The sequence below is a fragment of the Lithobates pipiens genome, unplaced genomic scaffold (genome assembly GCF_037356315.1).
Source record: "Lithobates pipiens isolate NorthernLeopardFrog02 unplaced genomic scaffold, aLitPip1_a1.2 Scaffold_1, whole genome shotgun sequence".
In the NCBI taxonomy this organism is placed as follows: domain Eukaryota; kingdom Metazoa; phylum Chordata; class Amphibia; order Anura; family Ranidae; genus Lithobates; species Lithobates pipiens.
In genome coordinates, this window is record NW_027507685.1 from 122,281,536 (window position 1) to 122,307,420 (window position 25,885).

At 50.2% G+C, this 25,885-nt stretch overlaps 1 protein-coding gene across 4 annotated transcripts in view; it reads left to right on the forward strand.

Annotated features, from left to right (window-relative positions):
* The window catches only part of SYN1 (synapsin I), a 294,399-nt gene that overhangs the window by 122,758 nt on the left and 145,756 nt on the right, over positions 1 to 25,885 (forward strand). For all 4 annotated transcript variants that reach the window (XM_077475536.1, XM_077475543.1, XM_077475561.1 and 1 more), the window contains exon 5: positions 7,745 to 7,834. In XM_077475536.1, the coding sequence (XP_077331662.1) occupies positions 7,745 to 7,834 (90 nt within the window). The remainder of the gene's footprint in view (positions 1 to 7,744; positions 7,835 to 25,885) is intronic.

The window sequence follows — 25,885 nt, forward strand, 5'->3', positions numbered from 1 at the left end:
AACCCTATTCTTTGGTCACTGGTTTTAACAGCCTGGCTATTAAAGCCCAGGAACTGGGGGATAGGTGTCTGTTTGATTTGATTATCCTTGCTCTCTTGTGCACTAGAAAATTTACTTTCTCTTATGTTCACTGATTGACATAGCTCCTTTCTTATACCATCGGGTTGTTACACCATCTTCAGGAGAGGACTAGGCAGAACATGTTAATATGTTATAACAAAACTAAAACTTTCTAGTTCCGCCTCAACAGCCGGCTGGGTGACAGGCTGGATACCCTTATCCTTGTAGTCTCCCCAGCCTGGCCAGCGAGCGTGTACAGACCAGAGTCCGCGATGGGTCGGCCACAACATGCCCCCAGCTCCAGGGGCGGCCAGTGGGCATAATGCCCTGGGGCACACATGACTTGGCTACTGATGTCTGCATCACAGTGTGCCGAGCCAGCAGCCACCCCGTACTGATCGGAGATTGGATCTGGGATGGAATGTCTCCCAGCTCTTCAGGACTGGTAAGTACAGCTCTCCCTGCCTCGGTGGGACTGAGCAGCTGGGCATTCCCTGGGAGGTCGATTCGGGGGTCCCTCACCTCCCTCTCTTCTCTCCCTGTCCCTTTCTTTCTTCCCCCCCCTGTGGGGGATGCTGCATGGGCTGCTGAGCGGTGCGTGTGCCATAGACAGTGGCTCCCCGGGGGGAGGGGGGGCTCTCACCTGGGGTGGGGACTGCGCTGGGTAGCTGTGTCCTGGATGTCTGTAGGTCTCTCCCCTGGCTGTCTGGTGGCTGTGTCTGCTGATCACTGTAGCGCTGTTTACCACCATTTCCTCTGCCTGTTTTTCACTGTCCCTCATGGCATACAGTGTTCGGTGGCCATTTTTGGTGTGACCAGGGAGCAGCATGCTCTGTCTCCATTTTACTGTAGTCCGGCAGCCATTTTCCCTGTGATTATGCTCAGTGGCCATTTCGTTGAAGCCTGAACACATTTTTCATGTTCAGCGCTGTACAGTGGGGCTCAGCACAGCACGGTTTTCTCTCATAAGCATCTGGGAGCTGACACAGGACACAGGCACACCTAGCAGGACAGCGCAGAACTCGGTCAGGGTGGTAAGTCCTGCGTTGGGGGCCCCTTAGCCTGCAGCAGTTAGGAGGGTGGGACCATCACTGTCCTAAGTCCCCAACAGGTGGCAGACAGGGTAGGGTCAGCATGGCTTCAGAAACTGGTATTTCTTCCCCCGAAATACAGGCAAATTGCCTGCAGACAGTGCAGTGCCTCTGGACGCTTTGACGGCGGTCCTTAATACGTTCGTTGCCAAGATGGAGGCAGTGCGTGGGCGCAAAGGTGGTAAAAAACGGCCCCTGCCCCCCCCCTCGTCCTCCGGGGAGAGCTCTGGTCCCAGCTGAGGCTAGTGTTCCCTGTTCTGTTGTTTCAGATGACGCTGACCAGGACCATTCGGACAGTGAGGATGAATCCCCATCTGGGTCCGTGCGCGATAAAGCACTTGTTCGAGCACTTATCACAGCTATGCCTGATACCCTGAAAATTTAGGAGCCAGCAGATCCCTCTGCTGATGTTGTGGTCCCTTTTGGGTCCCGTAAGCCAGCCCGTACACTTAAGGTGTTTCCGTATCTGACTTATTTAGATAAATTCATATACAAGGAATGGGGTCGACCGCAACTGACTTTTTCGGTCCCCAAATACATGGAGGTGCAATACCCCTTTGAGGAGAGCCTTCTAAAAAAATGGTTGGCTCCTGCGGTCGTGGACTCCCCAGTGTCCAGATTAAACAAAGTAACCACAATCCCGGTCGAGGGAACTCCTGCCTTTAAGGACCCCACGGACAAGAAGGCCGAGGCAGTGGCTCGTTCCTTGTATACGGTTGTGGGGTCAGCAATGCGACCAGTACTGGCATTCGCACTTGTGTCACAGACACTTACTGAGTGGGCAAAACTTTTGCACCGCAAATTGGGGGAGCAACAGGTTTCCCCTGTCTGCGTGGAACTAGCAGACCAGTTAGTGCAAGGCCTTAAGTACGTTTGTGACACGGCCCTGGATACCCTCCCTCTGTTATCCAGGGCTTCAGTGTCAGCAGTGGTGCTGAGGCGCCTGATTTGGCTAAAATGCTGGTCAGCTGACCAGGCATCTAAAAAAGCCCTGACGGATTTACCCTTCCTTGGTGAGCGGCTCTTTGGAGCCTCATTGGATGACTTTATTAAAAATGCTACAGGTCGTAAGAGTATACTACTCCCACAGGCCAGGAAGGCTAAGGCGCCACGCCGTAGGCAAGGGCCCTCATTTTCCGCTCACAAATGGATTTTTTGTCTGCCCGGGGCTTCGGCTAAACGTCCCCAGCCTGACAGGATGACCTCTGAAGGACAAAAATGTCCCTGGAACTGCAAGCCTAACAAGCCTGCGAACAAAAGCACTACCGCATGAAGGTTTGCCCCCGCCCGCAACTCGAGTGGGGGGGTCGCCTTCGGGAGTTTGCAGCCCGGTGGGCCTCTCGGCTGTCAGACCAATGGGTCTGCAATCTGATTTCCTCCGGGTACAAGATAGAGTTCCTCTCTTGGCCACCAAACAGATTCTTCCCCTCCAGCATACCGGGAGGCCCTAATGGGGGCGATAAGTCGCGGGGTGATAGTACCTGTTCCGAAGCCGGAACGTTTCCAGGGGTTCTACTCCAATCTGTAGTCCCCAAAAAGGAAGGAGTACGTCCAATCTTGGACCTAAAAGCCCTCAATTACTTTGTAAAAGTACAGAGGTTCAGAATGGAATCAGTTCCTCAGTAGTCTCTGCACTCCATCAAGGGGACTCCCTGGCGTCTTTGGACATCCAGGATGCCTACCTGTATATACCCATATGCCTTCGGCATCAGAAATTTCTGTGATTTGCAGTTGGGGAAGCCCACTACCAGTTTTTGGCTCTCCCCTTTGGCTTGGCATCAGCCCCCTGAGTCTTTACCAAGGTATTGGCTCCTGTTTTGGCATTTCTGCAACAACACGAGATCGCAATTGTAGGTTACCTAGACGATCTCCTCCTGAGAGCATCTTCCACCTCAGAATTAGAGGAGGATGTGGTGATCACCATGCTGACCCTGCAGGAATTTGGGTGGCTGTTGAACCTAAAAAAGTCAGTGAATGTACCGACTCAGCGCTTGGAGTACCTAGGCTTACTGCTGGACTCCATGGAAGCGAGAGTTTTTCTCCCTTCAGACAAGTTGTAGACTCTCAGAACCACAGTAAAACTGTTGATGAACCGCAGGTGGTCATCGCTACGCTTCTGCATGCGAGTCCTGGGGCTCATGGTGGCCTCCTTCGAGGCAGTACCGTATGCCCAGTTTCATACCAGAGTCTTGCAGAAGGAGATCTTGATGAAATGGGAAAAATCTCCGTTATCTCTGGATCAGCAGATTCAGGTGAGCCAGTTAGTCAGGGACTCCCTGCTCTGGTGGTTGAGGTCCCCGGCACTTCAGTCCGGGAAGCCGTTCCTACCTCTACATTGGACAGTGATCACAACGGACGCCAGCCTAACTGGCTGGGGTAGAGTAATGGGAGTTCAGTCGACCCAGGGCCTCTGGTCGGAGGAGGAATCCAAGTTGCCGATCAATGTGCTTGAGCTGCAAGTGATCAGGCTATGCCTCTCCACATGGCCGATAAGACTTCAAGGGCATCCGCTCAGGATCCAGTCAGACAACGCCACTGCTGTGGCATACATCAATCACCAAGGAGGAACAAGCAGCTTGGCCGCCACATCCTTCAGTGGGCAGAGCGACATGTACCGGCCCTATCTGCCATTCCGGGAGTGGAGAACTGCCAGATGCTGGACCCAGGAGAATGGGCGCTGCTTCCGGAAGTGTTCAGGCTACTGTGCCTGCGATGGGGCACACCAGACGTGGATCTATTGGCCTCCCGTCTCAATTGGAATGTGCCGAGATTCGTGTCCAGGACAAGAGATCCTTGGGCAGACGCGTCAGACATGCTGGTGGCTCTGTGGGATCAGTACCAGCTGATCTATGCATTTCTTTAGTTAAAACTGTTCCCACGTCTGCTCCGCAGAGTGTATGCCGAGGGGATTCCAGTTATACTGATTGCCCCAGATTGGCCCCAGCATCCCTGGTACGCAGACCTAGTGCTCCTGGTGGCGGACGCGCCATGGCGACTGCCATTACGAGAAGACCTGCTGTCTCAAGGTCCGATTCTCCATCCTGCTTTACCATCGCTGGTTTCAACGGCATGGCTATTGAGAGCCAGGTGTTGAGAAGCCGGGATCTTTCAGACTCAGTGATTCCAACTATGCTGAGAGCACGGAAATCTTCTTTTAGCAAGATATAGCATGGTACCTGGAAGGCCTACATCTCCATGTGTGAGGAGAAAGGATGGCGTCCACGCTCCTTTTCTATATCCAGGATCTTGCTGTTTCTACAGCAAGGAGTAGACCAGAAATTCCTTTTGACCATTAAAGGACAAATTTCAGCTTTGGCTGTCTTTTTTCAGCGACCCCTGGCGTCTCACTTTCTAGTGAGCACTATTGTTCAAGGGGTGTGACATTTACTTCCTCTGGTGCGCCCACCGTTACCCCTGTGGGATCTGAACCTGGTGTTATCGGCACTTTAGAAACTGCCATTTTGAAAATATCAGAGAGATCCAGATCCCTCTGTTGCCTCTTTCTCAGAAAGTGGACTTTCTAGTGGCCCTTACATGGGCCAGGAGGGTTTCGGAACTGGCGGCCAAGTCGCCCTATCTGGTTATCCACAAGGATAAGGTGGTGTTGCGTCCGCAACCTTCTTTTCTGCCGAAGGTGGTTTCGGCATTCCACATCAATGAAGACATTGTGTTGCCATCTCTGTATTCTAAACCGACACATCCTAAGGAGGTGACCCTCCATTCCCTGGACGTGGTCTGGGCTCTGAGGGTGTATTTGTCTGCCACGGCTCCCTTTTGGAAGTCAGACTCCTTGTTTGTTTCGGTGGCTGGTCTGAAGAAAGGCATGGCGGTCTCGTCAGCCACCATTTCAAGGTGGATCAGACAGATTGTAGTACAGGCCTATGCCTTGAAGGGGCAGGTACCCCCCTTTCCAGTCACGTCTTGGGCCTTCCGACATCATGTGTCTGTCGCTCAAGTGGGTAAAGAGACGACTCGGTTGTCTGTTCCCACCTTTACAAAATTCTACAAGGTAGATGTCAGTGCATCGGCTGATGCCTCTTTTGGCCGCAAAATTTTGCAGGCAACCGTGTAATTTGCATTGCACAAAAAAAAATGCAGTTTTTTGGCAAAAAACACAATTACTTTTTAGTAAATGCACTGTTGCATTTGTTACCACAAGTCTGTAGGTAGTGACTCCCAGATGAGGAGCACTCTGTTTTTTTGTGGGTGAAGTTTTATACTGTTTCCCACATGCCATTGTGGGTGAAGTTTTTATGCTGTTTCCCACCCCTCGTTTTGGCACTGCTTGGGGACGTCCCGATGGTATAAGAAAGGAGCTGTATCAGTTGGTGAACGTAAGAGAAAATAGGATTTTTTGTACTCACTGTAAAATCCTTTTCTCTGTAGTTCACCGACTGACACAGCACCCTCCCCTGCTATTTTTTACTTTATACTGCTTGTTGACTTACTGAGGCTGCAGGAGCAGGCTGGGGGGTTGTTACCTAAGGGACCGCCCCTTGGGCGGAACTAGAAAGTTCTAGTTTTGTTATAACATATTAACATGTTCTACCTAGTCCTCTCCTGAAGGTGGCGTAACAACCCGATGGTATAAGAAAGGAGCTGTGTCAGTCAGTGAACTACAGAGAAAAGGATTTTACAGTGAGTACAAAAAATACTATTTTTCACAGGGTCCACCTCTACATCTGGAAGGCATATTTCTCATAGTGCAAGGCATGGAAATTCCATCCCAGGATGTAGTCCCTAGAATGAATCCTGTCTTTTTTGTTTCTTGTCAGGCCTGGACTGAGTACCCTCAAGTGTAAAATTTCAGCTCTAGTGGTTCTCTGTCAAAGACCACATGCCTCTTAAGCCTAGTACACACTACTATATTTTTTTTTATTCAACCCAGCAGGGCTGAACAAAAGAAAAAAACTGACCGCCTAGGAGGAGCCGCTGTACTAACTATCCGACATTAGAACAGTGATCTTCCCTGCTGTTCTATTGTTTTCTGACAGGGGGTGGCGCCTGGGAACTGGTCAGCAGACCATTTTTGGTCATACACCTTTGACAGAAGCCAGACCGACTGCAGTACATATGGGCCGAATGCCGCCTGATATTTGACCCGTATGTACTAGGCTTTACTTCTTCCTGAAAATATTTGTTACAAGGTGTCGCTTATATTGTTCCCCCTTACATTGCCCAGTGGAATCTCAAACTTGTTTTCTCAGTTCTTCAGATACTGTTCTTTGAACTTCCCCTATCTATTCTCACTCACATGGTTGCTTTCTTTGCTGCTATCACCTATGCAAGGCTAGTTTCTGAGTTGATGGCCATAACTTGGAAAGAACCCTTTTTGGTATTACACAGAGACAAGGTTGTCTTGGGGTCCAAGTCCTCTTTTCTTGCCTAGGTTGTTTCTTCCTTTCACCTCAACCAGGATATTGTTCCCCCTTCTCTCTGTACTGCTTGAATGAATGAATAACTTGTATAGCACTAAGGAAACATCCTAAGGAAAATCCCCTCTACTGCCTGGATGTGGTATACTATTCAAGTCTGTCTCTCAGCTTCAGCTTCCATTAGACAGACACTTTTATTGTCATTCCTCAGGGTCCCTGTATGGGACAGCCTGCTTCGATTCCATCATCATGGAGGGTAAACTAATGCAATCTCTTTCCAATTGTAGATGCATGCATTTTCACCCCAGTATTTAGAAGAGTTAAATAAAATACCCTACATTGAAACTTAGGGGTTCTTACAGATTTCTTTTAGCATCAGATGGGCAGTCCTTGGGTTGAATTAGAATTTGCTGAGTCAGCCAGTCCTGGACAAATGTTGTTTGAAATCAATGCCACTTGTAGATTATTTTTCTTACTATGGAATGATTGATGTTAAACCATTTGGTGATCTGTTTAAATTACTTGCCAGACTCATAGACATATAAACCTGGTACACACAGTGAGAATATTGGACGACTGATCATTACTCATCCTGGTAAAGCCACTTGAAGTGCAGCGACTTACCAGTGGTTAAATCGTTCCTTCTGTTATTGTACGAGAAACATTTTTGTACTTGTCCCTTCAGATAATTTTGTATGAACTGTCATGATTGCCCCTCGAAAGCTGTGTACCAACGATCAGATTATCGGACGATTGCTCCGACAGCTGTATTTTTCATTCAATTTTCTTATTGTGTTTACTAGGTATAACACCTTTCTGAGGGCATTGGAGAGCTCAATTGATATTGAAATGATGACATCATATGTGTCCTTAGCAGAGAGAACACCACACCTTAGATGTCGTAGGTTTGAATAATACAGGATCCACCTGCACTCTCCCTAAGGAGGTTTTAATCACTGGTACCTAATCAGGGACACTGGATTCCAATTTCCTTGATTTGATGTGGTTGTCAATATAGGGTTGTGGGGTTTTGCTTACTTTTTCTATGGGACAAATCAGCATTTTTGTTAATTTAGATTAAAATAAATACAGCATGTCAATTTTAGGTGTAATTTGTTCAAGTATATTGCCTTTTATCTGTAGACACTATGAATGTTTTTGTATTTTTCTCCTTTTCATAGCCTAAACATTCTCACCGTTTTTCTGTTAATCTTTCAGTTTTCCCATCTAGTGCGCCTGCATAAGAAGCTGGGTCCAGAGGAATTCCCTCTAATAGAGCAAACATTTTACCCCAACCACAAAGAGATGGTGAGTGAGTGATGATGGAAATTTGTCTAAAGCCCACCACAAAGTTTGACTTTACCTAGGGGAGTTAGTTCCAGTTTGTACCTGTTCATTTGATGGTCTTGTCCTGTACTGACCTCACACTACAGCTGCATACATCGCATGCTATCAGGTTTTGTCTTCTCCCCCTCTTCCAGAAGGATGTTACGAGTAATGGAACACATTTAGAAACCTTCCACGGAAAACCCTTAATCTGAAACAGATGGCTATCTATAGAATCCCTTATTTAGGCACAATTTTACTTTCTGCGTGATTCAGTGAGAGAGATTTATTTTCCACTGTGCTCTGTTAGAGTTTCAGGCGTATCCAGTAAAGATAGGGACATAAGTAATTGTTCTCCAGACTTACGTCCGATTCTTCCATGACTAGTGTAGTCTGAATGTTCCCCTTATATTATTCCTTACCCATACCTTCCCCTATTAGAAACGAGACCACACCATAGGTTGGAGTAAACTGGCCACAACAGCCTTTATTAAACATAACTCAAAATTCACTCCAATAACTTGTAAATATGAAAATATCTAAATATATATAGATATATAAATATAAATAACTTTATTACCATTAAACCACATTAAATAACATTAGCTGCCCATTCTGGTGATCTCTGACGGTGACCCCACTTAAGCCAATACCAAATCACTGCGGTACACCTGACCAACTTCCCAAAGGCCTCCACCTGTGACCGGTCGGAGACAACTTCCGTCAGTGAACATAACCGTATTCCCTCCAACGTTCAGGAATACCCAGAGGGGCCGATCGTTAGATGAGCCCCCCACACCCTCAGATCCCTTCTGAGTACCTGTCTACCATCAGAAACCACCAGAAAACACACCGCCAACACAGGAAAACCTTCCGCTGCCGTGACAACCGACGAAACCTGCAAAAGAAGAAAAGACCAGCAACAAACGACACAACAAAACAAACACATAACATTAGGGCGGGAGGGCGGGAAAAACTGCCTCCTCTGTGTCACGCTGGGATCCGAATGATCCCCTAAAGCCACACCCCTCCCTTTTATATGACCCCTCCCCTACACTGAACTTGCTTCCTGCAAACCTTTTTCCTCAGCTCCACCCATAAAGCTTAACCCTCTGTGTCCCTCATCCACACTGTCATGTCCAGCACTCCTTATATCATTGCATTCTTAATCCGTGCTTCTCTTGACTAGTGTAGTCTGAATGTTCCCCTTATATTATTCCTTACCCATACCTTCCCCTATTAGAAACGAGACCACACCATAGGTTGGAGTAAACTGGCCACAACAGCCTTTATTAAACATAACTCAAAATTCACTCCAATAACTTGTAAATATGAAAATATCTAAATATATATAGATATATAAATATAAATAACTTTATTACCATTAAACCACATTAAATAACATTAGCTGCCCATTCTGGTGATCTCTGACGGTGACCCCACTTAAGCCAATACCAAATCACTGCGGTACACCTGACCAACTTCCCAAAGGCCTCCACCTGTGACCGGTCGGAGACAACTTCCGTCAGTGAACATAACCGTATTCCCTCCAACGTTCAGGAATACCCAGAGGGGCCGATCGTTAGATGAGCCCCCCACACCCTCAGATCCCTTCTGAGTACCTGTCTACCGTCAGAAACCACCAGAAAACACACCGCCACAGCCCGAAAGGGTGACCCCCTCAACCTTGAGGGCCACCCCACACCCTAAGAGCTTTTTTGTATACCCTCCTGCAGACCCAATGACCAAAGGTCAATACCCACGTCCGACCCCCATCCTGGTTTTGTTGATGCTTACCATGGACCTAGCCCACCTCCACACCGATCTGCCCACAATGTCCGACCAAACCAAGATGGTACCCGGGAAGCGGACTCGTAAGCGCAAAACATCCGCCCTAACATCAGCTAAGATGTCCCTTTCCTTCCGTATGCCCAGGTCGTTGCCCCCTGCGTAAATGACCAACACATCCGGGGGCCTGTCCCTCATTGCAAAGCGCTCAACTTCCTTCATCACACGCTCCCACCGCATGCCCGGGAATCCCAACCACATCAACCTAGCCTCCCGCCCGGGAATTCCCAATGGCCTGCCTGCCGGCACGAGGCGTGAGGAACCTCCATCTGGAATGAAAAAACATAACACAGAACATATAACAACCAACCAACGTAATATACCATAACACCTGTAACTCCCAACCCCATACTGCAAAACACTCCCAGCCGCGCCCCAGCTCACCCCAGGATCAACTGTGGCCGGACATACGAACGGAACCTCTTAGAATCCCAACGACCGATCCGGCGTACAATCGACTCAGCCAGCCCACATCGGGCAGCCTCAGTGGCCGCCCCAATACGGAAGGAGTGCGACGAGTACTCCCGGTCGTCCAAACCCACAGTCCGCAGGCACCGTTGAAAACTGACACGAATTGCAACCTAGAGAGAAAAGAGCCCCCCGCATGCAGCCAGAAAGGCCCCCCCCCCTCCAGCCGCACCGCCCGAAAGGCCCTTACCGCCTCCACAGGGCACACTGCCGAGCCCGGCAAGGCAAACAGTATAATCACCACTCCCCTGCCCAGCTGGTCAGGCTTGGACCTCCGCCACCGTATACTCACCCGATCAGCAGCCACCTGTACATCCTGATCCAACAGCCCCTCAGCAACCCGTTTAGACCGACACACCAACTCCCCAGTCCCAAACGCCCCATAAAACGCCAACGAAAAAGCCGCTGTGAACAGGATGGCCATGTAAGCGGAAGAACAAACTTCCACAAGCCGGGAACAAATCGCCACCAAGTTATCATACTTCACCAGCCTGCGCGCATCCCGACCTTTCCGTTCCCTCCTATACCCCTTCAAGGTTTGCCGCACCCAAAAATCCGCATTCCCGTCCGGCTCTCCCCACAGCTTAAACAAAAATGCGAACCCCGCCAATTTCCGATCAATCGACGCAGGTGCCAATCCCATCTCAATGTTCCGTGCCACCCAATACAGCACCAACCAGCGCTGGTCGGAGCCCCGACCAACCGCTCCAACCCAACCATTCTGACCACACCCTAAAATAGGCCGCCCACGTGGACTCACTCAAAGACCCCTGAATCCAACCTGCGGCGACTACAAGGGCATCCCCCACATCCACCCAGGGCAAGACGCCCTCGACTCCTCTGTTCTCGGCGCCAGATCCCGGAACTCGTCCCACTGAAAACGAGAGAGCGAGTTAGCCAAAGAATTCTCCACCCCAGGTATGTGCACTGCCGAAACGTAAACATTGAGCCGTAAGCACCGAAACACCAGCTGCCGTAGCAGCCAAATGGTTGAGGACCTGAACCACCCCCATGCCGTCTCAACGAATGCGCAACTTCATATTACGGAACTCCTCCCCCCACAGCTCCAATGCCAACACCACCGGGAATAGTTCAAGCAGAACCAGGTTGCCCAACAACCCCGCCACCTCTCAAGATTGCGGCCAAGGGTCAGCACTCCACCGTCCCCGAAAATACGCCCCATAACCCGCCGACCCAGCCGCGGCAGCGACCAATTCCACATCGAAATTGCTCACTGGCCCCGACATCCACATGTCCCGCCCGTTACAAGAGGCTAGGAATTCAAGCCACGCCCGCAAGTCTTCCCTGTGTTCCTTCCCGCAGACGCACAAAATGGTTAGGCACACTCACCCCGGCCGAGCTGCCGACAGCCGTCTGCAGAACACCCGCCCCCATAGGGATGATCCGGCAAGCAAAATTTAGGTAGCCCAACAGAGACTGCAGGGCCCTCAACCGGACCTTCTACTATCCTTGCATCTCCGCCAATTCCATTTTCAGATCAAGTAATTTATTCTCGGGCAATCGACACTCCATTGCCCTCGAATCGATCACTATCCCCAAAAAACTCAAGTCCGTAACTGGTCCCTCTGTTTTATCCCCCGCCAACGGTACCCCGAACTTACCTGCAATGTGCTGCAACATAGACAGAAAAATCGCACCCACACTGGAGGCAGGCGGGGCCCACGCACAGAAAGTCGTCCAAATAGTGGATGACCGACTCCAGGCCCGAAACGTCACTCACCACCCACTCCAAAATGAGCTAAACGCCTCAAAGTAGGCGCAGGAAATGGAACAACCCATGGGCAGGCACTTACTCATATAGAACTGGCCCCGCCAATGGCACCCCACATCTGCCTTGGCCATAAGAGCCCCGCATCCCGAAAGCCTGACCCACCTCACCGCCGCATCAAAAGACGTGTATGAGACCGTACACGCATCAGGGCCGATGAAGTCATTGACCGACCCCCCTTTAGGAAAGGACAAGTGATGAATCAAGCGAAATTTCCCAGGCTCTTTCTCAGGAACTACACCCAGCGGGGACACCACCAGGTCGCCCCACGGTTGCACTTCGAAAGGCCCACCCATCCGGCCCAACGCCACTTCCTTGCCCAAGTTTTCGCCTACCACCCCCAGGGTGTACCAAAGCCGATCGCAAGTTCCGGGCCACTGGGGGCACCTCCGCCAATGAACAAGGAATCCTGAAACCGTCCCGAAAACTCCGAAATCAACCCCCGCGCCGCCTCACCATCCGGATACTTACTTAGGAAAGGAAGTATCCTTTCCAGGGTTACCGGCGTCATCCCTTTCGTGAGCAACATCGCCGGAACGCTTTCCTTTCCTGAAACAGCGGGACAGTGCGCAGCTGGAGCACTCGTGCTTAAATCGGCACGCTCTCCCGAATTTACAAGCCCCCCGTTAAAGGGCCAGCACACACCCCACTTTTTCCCGGCCGGCAGCCCTGAGGACAACACACTCCCGCCCCCCCCTGAAGAAACGGAGCAGGAGTCCGAGCCGCAGACATAAGCCTCATCCAGAGGCTGATGTCCTTGTGGTCCCAGCGTAGTTCCGGCCGCACCGCTTACCGCTGCCTGAACTGTTCGTCATAACGCAGCCATGCCACCCCCCCCATACACCCGATAAGCCTCTCCAGTCGCGTCCATATAGCAGAACAACGCCGAGCAATGCTCGGGGTTCTTCTCCCCAATCACGCTAGCTAAGCCAGCGAACGCCTGAAGCCAATTGGAGAAAGTGCGCAGAATCAGCCGATACCTACGCTGCTCCTCGTCGTCCTTTTGGAACTGTCCGGCTTGACCCTATCCAAGTTGAACTTCTCAAGGGGGAGCAAAGAGAAAATCTCCACATACTCACCCATGCCAATATTCTCCCGCACCTCCTGCTTCAGGCACGCCCCCACCGGGCCCTCGAATCAACATATACTTCGCACCGGGCAGCATCCGCAATCCTGACCACATCGGTCCACGCCCCAGGTTCCGTGACCACTGGGGGGACCCCCGTGCCCCCAGGCCCCATGTCTACCACCCCCCCAGAAGCCGCAGCGGTCGGGGGGTCCACCACCGGCGTGGCCCCGGACCCCCCTCCCCCCGACCCTGGGCCCGCAGCCATCCAGGGACCCACTTGCGGCGCCCCCGAACCCCCGGGAAACTTACCCACCAGGGCCCGCAGCCCCTCCAAGAAGGTCCTGCAGCTGTCCGTGGGCCCCCCCAGGGCGACATGCCCCACCCCCGCCGATTGGCCCTCTGCCCCCATCCCCTTGCCGTTCTGGGATACCGGGTCCCCCAGCAAATCCCCCAAGGCTTCCGTCAGAACCAAAAGATCACGTGACTTACCTGGCCGCACCGGGGCCTTGCCGACAGTCATGGTTTCGTGCGCTGCATGTGAAAATTCCTCCTCCTGCGACAGCTCACCCTCGGACTTGTCCTCCGCGGTGCGCGCTGGGGGCGCCGCCACCCCCCTGGGCGAATCGCAGACCTCCTGGTCAGCGCGTTCAGGCGCATCCCGCAGTGCCTGTGGCCCCCGACCACCCCCGGCATGCAGGTGTCCAAGACCAGCCCTGCCAGGCACCTCGGTGGCTCCCTTCCTCCCACCCGCCCCATCCCGGGAGCTGCGCCCCCCCCCCCCCCGTGCCAACCCTGCCCCCCCACCGCGCGTGTCCCCATGCTGGAACCCCCAGTCCAAGGATCCCCCCCTTCCGCTGCACCCCCAAGGCGGCTGGACCCAGAGCCCCCCGCCCGTTCCCCCCCCCGTTCCCGGGTGCCGGCCCGACCCGGAGCCGGCGCCATTTTGCCGCGAGGCCCCGCCCCCCTCCGGTCGGCGGCGCAATGACCACCCGGACCAGGGAGAGCCAGGCACCTTCCTCTTCGCCGGGGGGACCGAGCGGTCGGCCCCCGGGCTCCGACAGTCACGAGGTGGACTAGGTGTAGGCCCTGGGGAAAAACGCGCTGGAGGCCGAGACCTCCGCACACGCAGCGGCGCCTCACCTGCATCACCGACATCCTCCGCGGCGTCCTCCAGGTCCCCGCTCGGTCCCGCAGCCACTCCGCTCCGCACGCCTCCGCCGCCCGTCTCAGCCTCTTGAAAATCCCATCCAGGTCGGCCATTACAGAGGAGCAGAGAAAAACTGCCTCCTCTGTGTCACGCTGGGATCCGAATGATCCCCTAAAGCCACACCCCTCCCTTTTATATGACCCCTCCCCTACACTGAACTTGCTTCCTGCAAACCTTTTTCCTCAGCTCCACCCATAAAGCTTAACCCTCTGTGTCCCTCATCCACACTGTCATGTCCAGCACTCCTTATATCATTGCATTCTTAATCCGTGCTTCTCTTAAACAGGATTACTTTCCCTACTATGAAAATGTATGTTCTAAAATAAAAAGTATAGGTGTTAAGGGATTGACATACCAAGTTAAAGCGAATGTCAAATCCGGAAATCTTTGTTTTTCATCTGTTGTTTTGCATCATGCCTCACTGTATACAGTTTTCTTAGGAAAAGCGTTTTACCAATTTATTGCAAAACATCTTGCCTAAAGAGATAAGCAGTTCCTGTTGCAGACTGACAGTGCTAACCCGTTATCCTGCAGGTTGCATCAGCATTGTCAGCCTTCTGTGTGTTCTGCAGTTGGCCGTTGAGCTTTCTATCTGATAGGTAGCCCAGCCACTAACTACAACCCCTAACAAAAAGTCTTGGAAAATGTTCATTCAATTGTTTAATTGTGTTGAAAAAAATGAATCAAGACATGCCTCAAAACTATTTTCATTTAACATTCCAACCTTCTGGCTTTAAGAAACACTTAAAAAATAAGAAAGAAAACTGTAGTCAATTGCATGGGTTTTTGCAGATCAAGCAAAGTAAAAAAATATGGAATCACTAAATTCTGAGGAAAATTTTAGGGAATCGCCATGTACTGTGCAGTTCTAAAACAAACATCCATATCAGATTACATCTGTTGATTAGTCTGTAGTTAAAGAGTGCTTGCGCACCTTGGTGAGCTGTCGCACCAACCTGATTGTGCAAAAAATATAGCGCTAACAAAATATATAAATCAACGGAAAGTGTATAAAAAATCCAAAGTCCAACATAAAAGAATGAACAAATATGTGGAATGAAAAGTCTCTACACAAATCTCATAACATGAGTCCCAATAAAAAAAAAGATAGATGGAATCCACAATGAAGTGATCTTCAAATGTGCTGAGTGCAATGTGAAACCTCCACGGTGAATGAATCCAAAAAGTGAAATAAGGTTAAACACCTTGCCAGAGCAGTTGGACCTGGATGTCAGTAGGGATGAGCCGAACACCCCCCGGTTCGGTTCGCACCAGAACTTTCGAACGGACCCCAAATTCGTACGAACGTTAGAACCCCATTGAAGTCTATGGGACTCGAACATTCGAAATTAAAAGTGCTAATTTTAATGGCTAATATGCAAGATACTGTCCTAAAAAGGGTTTGGGGACCTGGCTCCTGCCCCAGGGGACTTGGGTCAATGCAAAAAAAAGTTTTAAAAATGGCAGTTTTGGCGGGAACACTGAATTTAATGACGATTAAAGTGAAAAAAAAGTGAAATATTCCTTTAAATATCGTGCCTGGGGGGTGTCTGTAGTATGCCTGTGAAGTGCCATGTGTTTCCCGTGTTTAGAACAGTCCCTGCACAAAATGACATTTAACGGAAATAACGTCATTTTAAACTGCTTGTGGTTTTAATGTTATATCTGGTTCCTGCAATATGGCTGAAAATCATTGAGAAAAATGGCATGGGTAGCCCTCCCTGCCCATTACCAGCCCCTTTGGGTCTTGTACGCATATTAAGGGGAACCCCATACCCATATTAAAAAAACACTATAAGTCCTCACAGTTACTCTGGGTGGGCACAGGAACGGGCCCTCCTGTGAAATATTATATCAAGAATTGTAATTACATGTCCCTGTTAAACAGGGGCAGAAAAATTGGGCCTTAGGCACTGGTGCTGGTGCCACGACACTGCAACCTCTCCCATATACTCTAGTTTTAGTGCAGAAATTAGCCCTGCTGCAAAGCATTGCATCAAAAATTGTAATTAAACGCCCCTGTTAAACAGGGGCAGAAAATTTGGGCTGATGGCATCACCCAGAACCAGAAATGTTCTTCCAACATATCAGCGGAGGAGGAAGAGGATAGACAATCAACATAACAGGACAGTCACTCAGCATCAGCATAGGCAGTCTTGAAGGGATGTGATATTTAAAAAAAAATTATTCGGTTACATCAGCTTCAGGTGCTTGGTAGCTGTGGGTGATCCAAGACTGATTCATCTTGATGAAGGTCAGTCGATCAACTGATTCGGTGGACAGGCGCACCCTGTGATCGGTAACAAAGCCACCAGCAGCACTGAAGGTGCGTTCTGAAAGAACGCTGGATGCAGGACAGGCCAGTAGCTCAATTGCATACTGTGCAAGCTCTGGCCAGTGATCCATCGTCAAGACCCAGTAAGCCAGAGGATTTTCGGTGGGAAAGGTGTCCAAGTCTGACCTTGCCCCTAGGTATTCCTGCACCATGTAAATCAGATGCTGGCGATGGTTGCTGGCACCGATCATACCTTGGGGCTGCGGACTAAAAAATTGTCTGAAAGCATCAGTCAGACGGCCACCTTCTCCACCGCTCCTTCTGACCAATGCCTCAGCAACACGTTGTCCAGGACCAGGAGTTTGTAACCTCCCAGTCTCTGGGAACGCGTTGCACAGACCTTTCTGCAAGGCCTCCCGGAGATGTCTCATCCTCTGCTCCCTCTGCGATGGCAAGATAAGGTCGGCAACCTTACCCTTGTACCGTGGATCAAGGAGAGTGGCCAGCCAGTAATGGTCCCTCTCCTTGATCCGAAGAATACGAGGACCCTTCCGCAGGCTTTGCAGGATCAGGGAGGCCATGCAGCGTAGGTTAGCTGAGGCATTCGGTCCGGAGTCCTCTGGGTCACTAAGGGCAACATGATCCGCAGCTACCTCCTCCCAGCCACGTACAAGTCCACGTGTTTCTTGGGACTGTAAATCATCCCTACAAGACTGCTGCTGCTGCTGATGCTGAGTGCCAGCCTCCACCTCCATGCTGACACAATCATCCTCCTCCTCCTCCTCTTCCTCCTCCTCCTCTTCCTCCTCCTCATCCTCTTCCTGTGTGATGGGTGGCACAGCAGGAACACTGTCTGGATAAAGGGGGCCTTGAGAGGCAAGGAAGTCCTCCTCTTCCTGCCTCTGTTCTGCCTCAAGTGCCCTGTCCATTATTCCACGCAGCGTATGCTCCAAGAGGTGGACAAGAGGTACAGTGTCACTGATGCATGCACTGTCACTGCTCACCATCCTTGTGGCCTCCTCAAACGGTGACAGGACAGTGCATGCATCCCTGATCATGCCCCACTGGCGTGGTGAGAAAAAAACGAGCACCCCTGACCCTGTCCTGGTGCCGTAGTCGCACAGGTACTCATTGATGGCCCTCTGCTGCGTGTGCAGCCGCTGCAGCATGGCCAACGTTGAGTTCCATCTGGTGGGCATGTCACATATAAGGCGGTTCTTGGGCAGGTTCAACTCCTTTTGGAGCTCAGCCAGCCGAGCACAGGCATTAAATGATCGTCGGAAATGCACACAGACTTTCCTGGCCTGCTTCAGGACATCCTGTAAGCCCGGGTACCTGCCCAAGAACCGCTGCACCACCAGGTTAAGGACGTGAGTTACACAGGGCACATGGGTCAGTTGTCCCTGTCGGATGGCGGAGAGGAGGTTGGTGCCATTGTCGCAAACCACCATTCCTGGCTTAAGCTGGCGTGGCGTCAACCACCTCTCGGCCTGCCCCTGCAGAGCTGACAAAACATCCGCTCCAGTGTGGCTCCTGTCCCCCAAACAAACCAGCGCAAGCACGGCATGGCATCGTTTTGCCTGCGTACTTGCGTAGCCCCTGGAACGCCTACGGAGCACCGCTGGTTCTGAGGACAGAGCACTGGAAGAGGCCATGGAGGAAGAAGAAGAGGAGGGGGTGGAGGAGAGAGGTGTGTCACAACCAATAGTAGCATTTTGGAGGCGTGGTGGCGGAACAACCTCCAACACTACTGCACCTTGTCCTGCATCCTTCCCAGCTGCCAGAAGAGTGACCCAATGGGCCGTGAAAGACAGGTAACGTCCCTGTCCATGCCTGCTGGACCATGAGTCAGCGGTAATATGCACCTTACCGCTGACCGCCCTGTCCAGCGAGGTAAGGACATTGCCTTCCACATGCCGGTAGAGAGCCGGAATCGCCTTCCGTGAGAAAAAGTGGCGTTTGGGGACCTGCCACTGAGGAACCACACATTGTACAAACTCAAGGAAGGGGGCCGAGTCTACCAACTGAAAAGGCAGCAGTTGAAGTGCTAGCAATTTAGCCAAGCTAGCATTCAACCGCTGGACATGTGGATGGCTGGGAGTGAACTTCTTTCGCCGGTCCAGCAGCTGGGGCAGGGACATTTGACTGCTATAATCGGACGTGGGTGTACTGCTAGCAGAGTGCCTGGAAGCACTTGGCTGTGACACACCTAATTCTACACCTTCATTCCTCTCAGAGCAGGTTTCAGAGAGGACTGAAGGTCTAGTGGGGTTGGAGATCCCAGCTGATGAGGAGCAAGGAGAGGTCCGCTTTGTTCTTTGGTGTGGGTCTTTGAGGTACGCTTGCCAATGAGCTGCATGGCAGGTCAACATATGTCTGGTCAAGCATGTGGTGCCCAAGCGGCTGATGTTTTGGCCACGCGAGATACGCGTGAGACATATGTTGCAAATAGCAGCGGTGCGATCTGATGCACTCATCTCAAAAAAGGCCCACACCAAAGAACTTTTAGAATAACGCGCAGAGGCAGCGCCCTGCACAGGCGGAGCTCTGCCGTGTCATTCAGTCGGTGTGCTGCCCCTAAGCTGGCCCCCGGAGGGCATCCTGCCTCATTGGACATGTGCCTCCTCCTCCTCCTCCTCCTCCTCTCTCCTACCAGGCACCCACGTGGAGTCAGTGCGCTCATCATCCCCTCCCTCTTCATCACTGGAGCAAACCTGGCAGTATGCTGCAGCTTGTGGAACATGACTGCCAGATTGCTGTCCTTCTTGAGCATCCCCTCTCTCTGCATTCACGCTACTGCCTTCCTCTAGCTGAGTATCATCATCAGAGCCTACAAAACACTGAGCATCCTCCTGGAGCATGTACCCAACACTGTGCTCAAAGAGTTCAGGAGACTCCTCAGGAGGACGTGGTGGGTCTAGGGAAGGAGTCACTGATGATGACATTGAGAGGAGGGAAGACGATGCGTTGGCAGCTGCTTTGCTAGTAGCCTGAGACTGGGTGAGAGAGGATGAGGAGGATGAAGAGGGCTTGGTCATCCACTCTACCAAGTCGTTGGCATGTTACGGCTCAACATGTCCAGCTGCCGAAAAGAAGGACAAGCGTGTCCCATGGCCACGTGCTGATGATGACGATGCACCGCGTCCACGACCAGCCTGTCTGCCTCTCCTTGCTGGCTTTCCAGACATGGTAATGGCCTGAAGGGAGTTGGGAAAAACAGCAATTGGGTAGTGTATATTGTGCTGGAGGCACACACAACTTCCACTAACTCCTGCAGATGGCAGATGGCTCAAATAGAGAAGAGCTATGTAGGTGGATATAGCGGTGTATACTGGGTTCAGAGCACGCAGACAGCACGCACAAGCTCCTACCGCTGACTGCAAGCTCTATTTAAAACGAGCAAGATAGTTTGCTATATAGGTGGATATAGCAGTGTATACTGGGTTCAGAGCCCGCAGACAGCACGCACAAGCTCCTACCGCTGACTGCAAGCTCTATTTAAAACGAGCAAGATAGTTTGCTATATAGGTGGATATAGCGCTGTATACTGGGTTCAGAGCACGCAGACAGCACGCACAAGCTCCTACCGCTGACTGCAAGCTCTATTTAAAACGACTGTGGGTGACTGGATTGAAGTGATATTTAGTGATGAATCACCAATCTGCATTGGGCAGGGTGATGATGCTGGAACTTTTGTTTGGATGCCAATCCAATGAAATGTATGAAGAAGACTTCCTGAAAAAAACATGCAAATTTCCACAATAATTGATGATATGGGGATGCGTGTCGGGTAAAGGTACGGGCAACTCTATATCCTGGCCTAGGCCGACAAGGCCCAGGCCTAGGGCAGCACTTTGCATGGAGGCAGCATGGAAAGAGTCCCCACCGGCTTGTGCTGTTAGTGTAGTGCCAGTCTTATGGGGCGGGCTGGGCTGAGAGGCAAATAAGTCTAGCGCCACCATAAAGCGGTCGCCCTGCTTCCGATATGCGGGCAGAAAGCATTCCACAACTGTGGGGGGGGGGGGGGGGGGGGTTGGGGTGTGCCACTTCTAATTTTGACTGTTCTATCTTCCTGGACCACAAATCTTCCTCACTGTGCTATATGTTTTCTGCTGCACCATTGGCATGGTTATATCTTCTTAGTCCTCTCCATAAAATTATCAGAATTTTGTGCTTAAAGTGGAACTATAGGCAACACTTTTTTTTTTTTTTTTTTGGAATGAGTAATGGAGGGTTAGAGCCCCTGTCAGTTTATTTTTTACCATCCCTGTCCCATTGCAGAGATTTCCCTTCACTTCCTGCCCCATAGCCAAATAGTAAGTGAGAGGAAATCTATGCAAATTATGGGAAACTAGTGTCCCCACTCAAAAAATTTCAGGGCGGGTCTTAAACAGCAAGGGGTTGGTCATATTTAAATTAGGGGGTGCACGAGTTTAGTTAGGCCTAGGGCAGCACAAAACATAATCTACTGGGTATGGGGGAAATGACCGTCATTAAATCTTCAATAAATGCACAAGTTTGTTTTGATATTTTGGACACTTTTCTTATCTCATCAATTAAAAGGATGTTTGGCGATGATGACATGATTTTTTAGGATAATGCATCTTGCAATTGCAATGCAAAAGCCATAAAAAAACTTTCCTTCAAGAAAGACGTATAGGGAGTTATTTATGAAAGGCAAATCCACTTTGCACTACAAGTGCACTTGGAAGTGCAGTTGCTCTAAATCTAAGGGGTAGATCTGAAGTGAGTGGAAGCTCTGCTGATTTTATCATCCAATCATGTTGAAGTTAAAATGCTGTTTTTTATCGTCCTTGCATATCCCCGTCGGACCTATAGTGACTTTACTTCCAAGTGCACTTGCAGTGCAAAATGGATTTTCCTTTAGTAAATAACCCCCATAATCTCAAAGGCATGGCCTGCAAATAGTCCAGACCTCAATCTAATTGAAAATCTATGGTTGAAAAATGGTCCATGACAAGGCTCCAACCTGCAAAGCTGATCTGGTGAAGAATACTGTTTGTCCATAGTTAAATCCATGCTTCAGAGAATTCAAGCTATTATAAAAGCCAGAGGTGGTGCAACAAAGTACTAGTGGCATACTGTGGTGTTTATTTTTCATGATTCCATAATATTTTCCTAAGAATTGAGTGATTCCAAATTTAGTTTCCTCTGCTTGATCTGCAAACACAGTTGCAATTGACTAGATTTCTTTATTTTTTTTATTCTCTTTTCCAGTGAGAACAAGTGCTGACCAGGGCAGGAGGGGAGGATGCCCTGGGCACTGTGGTATCATGTGAGGTGGGGGGGGGGGCACCACATGGAGACTGGGGATTTGTATTGGAAGGGTTAATTTGTGGGGTGGTAGGGGGGAAAGTATCGTTCTAGGAGGGGAAATTAGGGGGGGGGAGGGTACTGAGAGTGGTGATTTAGGGAGATTTGTGTTGGGAGGAGGGATGGGGAGTGAGGATTTGTGGTAGAAGCAGGGATTTGGGGGGAATTTGTGCTGGGAGGGGGAAATTTGAAGTGTGTGTGTGTGGTGGGGGGGGGGGGGGGTGATGTGTACTTGGAGGGGAAGTTTTAGGGGTAGAGGATTTGGGCTAGGAGGGGTGATTTTTTTTTTTGAGGTGGGGCAAAGATCTGTGCTGAGAGGGGGGATTTCAGCAGGGGAGCAGACTTGTACTTGGAGGAGAGGGAATTTATCCTGGGGGGGGTAAGCATGCAGATTAGTGTTTTATGGGGGGGGGGGGGGGTTGCTGACACATGACGCTCATACATCTTGGAGAGGGGGCATAGATTGGCATATTCGCCCTGGGCTCTTGATGACCTTGTGCTGGCACTGGTGCTGACAACTGATAATTCTTTCTCACCACAGACAGCAAATCAGGGTTCAAACTCAATTAGAAACACCCTAATAAAGAAGATGTTGTATACTTACCTTTCCAGCAGCATGTTTTAGGATATAGGGATCGGACTTTCCGACGGAAAATGTGCGATCTGATCGTGTTGTCAGAAAATCCGATCGTGTGTGGGCTCCATTTGACTTTTTCTGTCAGAATTTCCGACACACAAAGTTTGAGAGCTGGGTCTAAAATTTTCCGACAACAAAATCCGATCATTTAAATTCCAATCGCATGTAGTCAATTCAGACGGACAAAGTGCCACGCATGCTCAGAATAAATTAAAGCTATTGGCTGCTGCCCTCTTTATAGTCCCCTTGTACGTGTTCTACATCACCGCGTTATGAACGATCAGATTTTCCGACAACTGTGTGCAACCGTGTGTATGTAAGACAAGTTTGGGCCAAAATCCGTCGGAAAAAATCAGACGGATTTTGTAGTCGGAATGTTCGTGTGTACCGGGCATTATAGATATAAGAGAGGCTGTCAGTAGGATACCAGTTCCTGCTTAACAAGGGAAGCTGAGGTATATGCAGACATCTATGGGCTGAATTCTGGAAAATGATAGACGGCTAAATGTAAAACTGAAATTCATATACATGGCGAAAGATGGGTAATTCTGCTCAGCCAGTCCTGTAATCCAGGCAGACAGTACAGTAAGTAAACTATTTTCTTCTCCACTGCTTTTACGCAGTATAGCTTGAAAACCTACCCACCACCAGTTAAAGCAAAGCAAAAGGCATAATGAGCTAGTTCATTATGAAATACTTACCTTAGAACGAGGCCCCGACATCTGGCCCGATCCACGCCGAGGGAGCTGACATGCTCCCTCTGCGTTTCTTCTGGGTATCGCGGCTCCGGCGCTGTGAGTGGCCGGAGCCATGAGATCGTCACTCCCGCGCATGCGCGCAGGAGATTTCATCCTGGCCGGTTGGCCACTGCCGGACTTTCAACCGAGAACCCCCTTGTGCGCATGTGCCGCTGCAGTCAGCGGTGCATACCGAGGGGAATATCTCCTAAACCGCACAGGTTTAGGAGATATTTTTTTTTACCTACAGGTAAGCCTTATTATAGGCTTTCCTGTAGGTAAAAGTAAAAAAAAAAAGAGTATACAACCACTTTAAGTAGAAAATGAAGGAGCAACAGCACAGTGATGGGCTCCTAAAGCCCCATACACACTATCAGATTTTCTGCAGATTTTTGTCTTCAGATTTACCAAAACCATGTAATTTTATTATTATTATACACGATTTATATAGCGCCAACAGTTGGGTTTGATTTACTAAAACTGCAGAGTACAAAATCTGGTGCAACTTCTGTTTTTTTTTTTCTTGTCAAATCTTAAAGCAGTAGTAAAGTCCGCTTTGTTATTTTTACCTATAAGTAAACTTATAATAAGGCTTACCTGTAGGTAAAATTAATTTCTACTAAACATGCACCGTTTAGGAGATATTCACCCTGGATGCAGCCGGTGACGTCACCGGCGCATGCGCTCTGAAGGTCTCAAGGTATGTCAGACCTTCAGAGCTTCATGATCTAACCAAGGGCTTCCGCGTGCATGCGCAGATGTGAAGTCATCTTGGCTCCAGCCAATCTCATAGCTAGAGCACACAAGCCAAGATGAAAGACCGGGGGAAGATGTCAGCCCTCTCAGCTGTGACAGTGTGCCGCTGGAAGGCTTTGTTCCAAGGTAAGTGGTTCATAATGTGCTAATATGTGATGCATACTAGCACATTATGTAGTTGGTGTTTTTGGTGTTTTTTTTTGTTTTCCTTAACCAGCTACAGTTTACTACCACTTTAATTGAACAAGCTCAAGTTGGGATCTGATTGCCTACCATGCATATCTGCAACAGATTTTGCACTCTCCAGTTTTAGTAAATCAACCCCAAAGCGTTTTACTTTGTTATCTGAAGTAATGATGGTGTTATTGCTGAATAAACAAGTTAATGGCAGAAAGTAAAAAATTGCTCTGATCCATAAGTGATATACAAGTACAAGAGCTGAAGTGATAACAAATATTGAATATTTGTAAAAATTAGAAAATTCAGACACCTTTTAACCAGTTGCCGACCGCCGCACGACGATGTACGTCGACAGCATGGCACGGGCAGGCATATGGGCGTACCTGTACGTCCCTGCCTTCCCGCGGGTCGGGGGCCCGATCGGGCCCCCGCCCGGTGCCTGCGGCGGTCGGTTTTCGTCCGGGAGCGATCCGGGACGAGGGGGCGGCCATTCATTCATGGCCACCCCCTCGCGATCGCTCCCGACGAATAGAAATCCCCCGTGACATCACTTCCTCTCCTGTAATGTAAACACAGGAGAGGAAGTGATGTATTCTCTCCTCCGTGTCGGTATTTTTCGTTCCGACACGGAGGAGAGCGGATCGGTGAGTTGCACCAACACTCTACACACACAGTAGAACATGCCAGGCACACTCACACCCCCCCTTTACCCCCCGATCACCCCCCCAATTACCCCTGCCCCCCAGTCACAGTGACACCAATGTCATTTTTTTTTTTTTTTTTGCATTGGTGTCATTTGTGACTGTAATAACTGTTAGGGCAGTTAGGGTTAGCCCCCTTTAGTTCTAATGTACCCCCCTAACCCCCCCAATAAAGGTTTAACCCCGTGATCACCCCCCGTCGCCAGTGTCACTAAGGCTGGGTTCACATTGCAGCGGTTTATGAGAACGAATGTGATTCGCACCGCACTGCAGTGCAAATCACATCCGATCTCTGTGCGATTCGAGTTCAGCCATTCGCCGCACCCGCCACACCCGCCGCACCCGCCGCAAATTCGCACGGGACCCTTTTTTTGGCCCGCAGCAGAATCGGATCGCATGGGTGTTCACACCATGCGATCCGAGTTTGCAGATCGCACTGCGATATGCGAACTGATCTGGGGGTGTCAGTAACATTTCACTGACACTCCCAGCAGTTCGCATAGGGCAGTGTGAACTGCCGCCGGGAGGCATGCGATGCGGGAACCCGCCGCGGATTCGTGGCGTTTCCGCATCGCTCCAGTGTGAACCCAGCCTAATAAGCGATCATTTTTCTGATCGCCGTATTAGTGTCACAGGTGACGCTAGTTAGGCAGGTAGGTATTTAGGTTCGCCGCAGCTTTTTATAGCGCCAGGGACCCCCATATACTACCGCATAAAGCCCCCTGATTGCCCCCTAGTTAACCCTTTCACCAGTGATCACCATATAACTGTTACAGGTGACGCTGGTTGGTTAGTTATTTTTTTATAGTTTCAGGGCACCCGCCATTTATTACCTAATAAAGGTTTAACCCCCTGATCACCCGGCGGGTGTCATTTGTGACTAATAACTGTTAGGGCAGTTAGGGTTAGCCCCCTTTAGTTCTAAGGTACCCCCTAACCCCCCCAATAAAGGTTTAACCCCGTGATCACCCCCCGTCGCCAGTGTCACTAAGGCTGGGTTCACATTGCAGCGGTTTATGAGAACGGATGTGA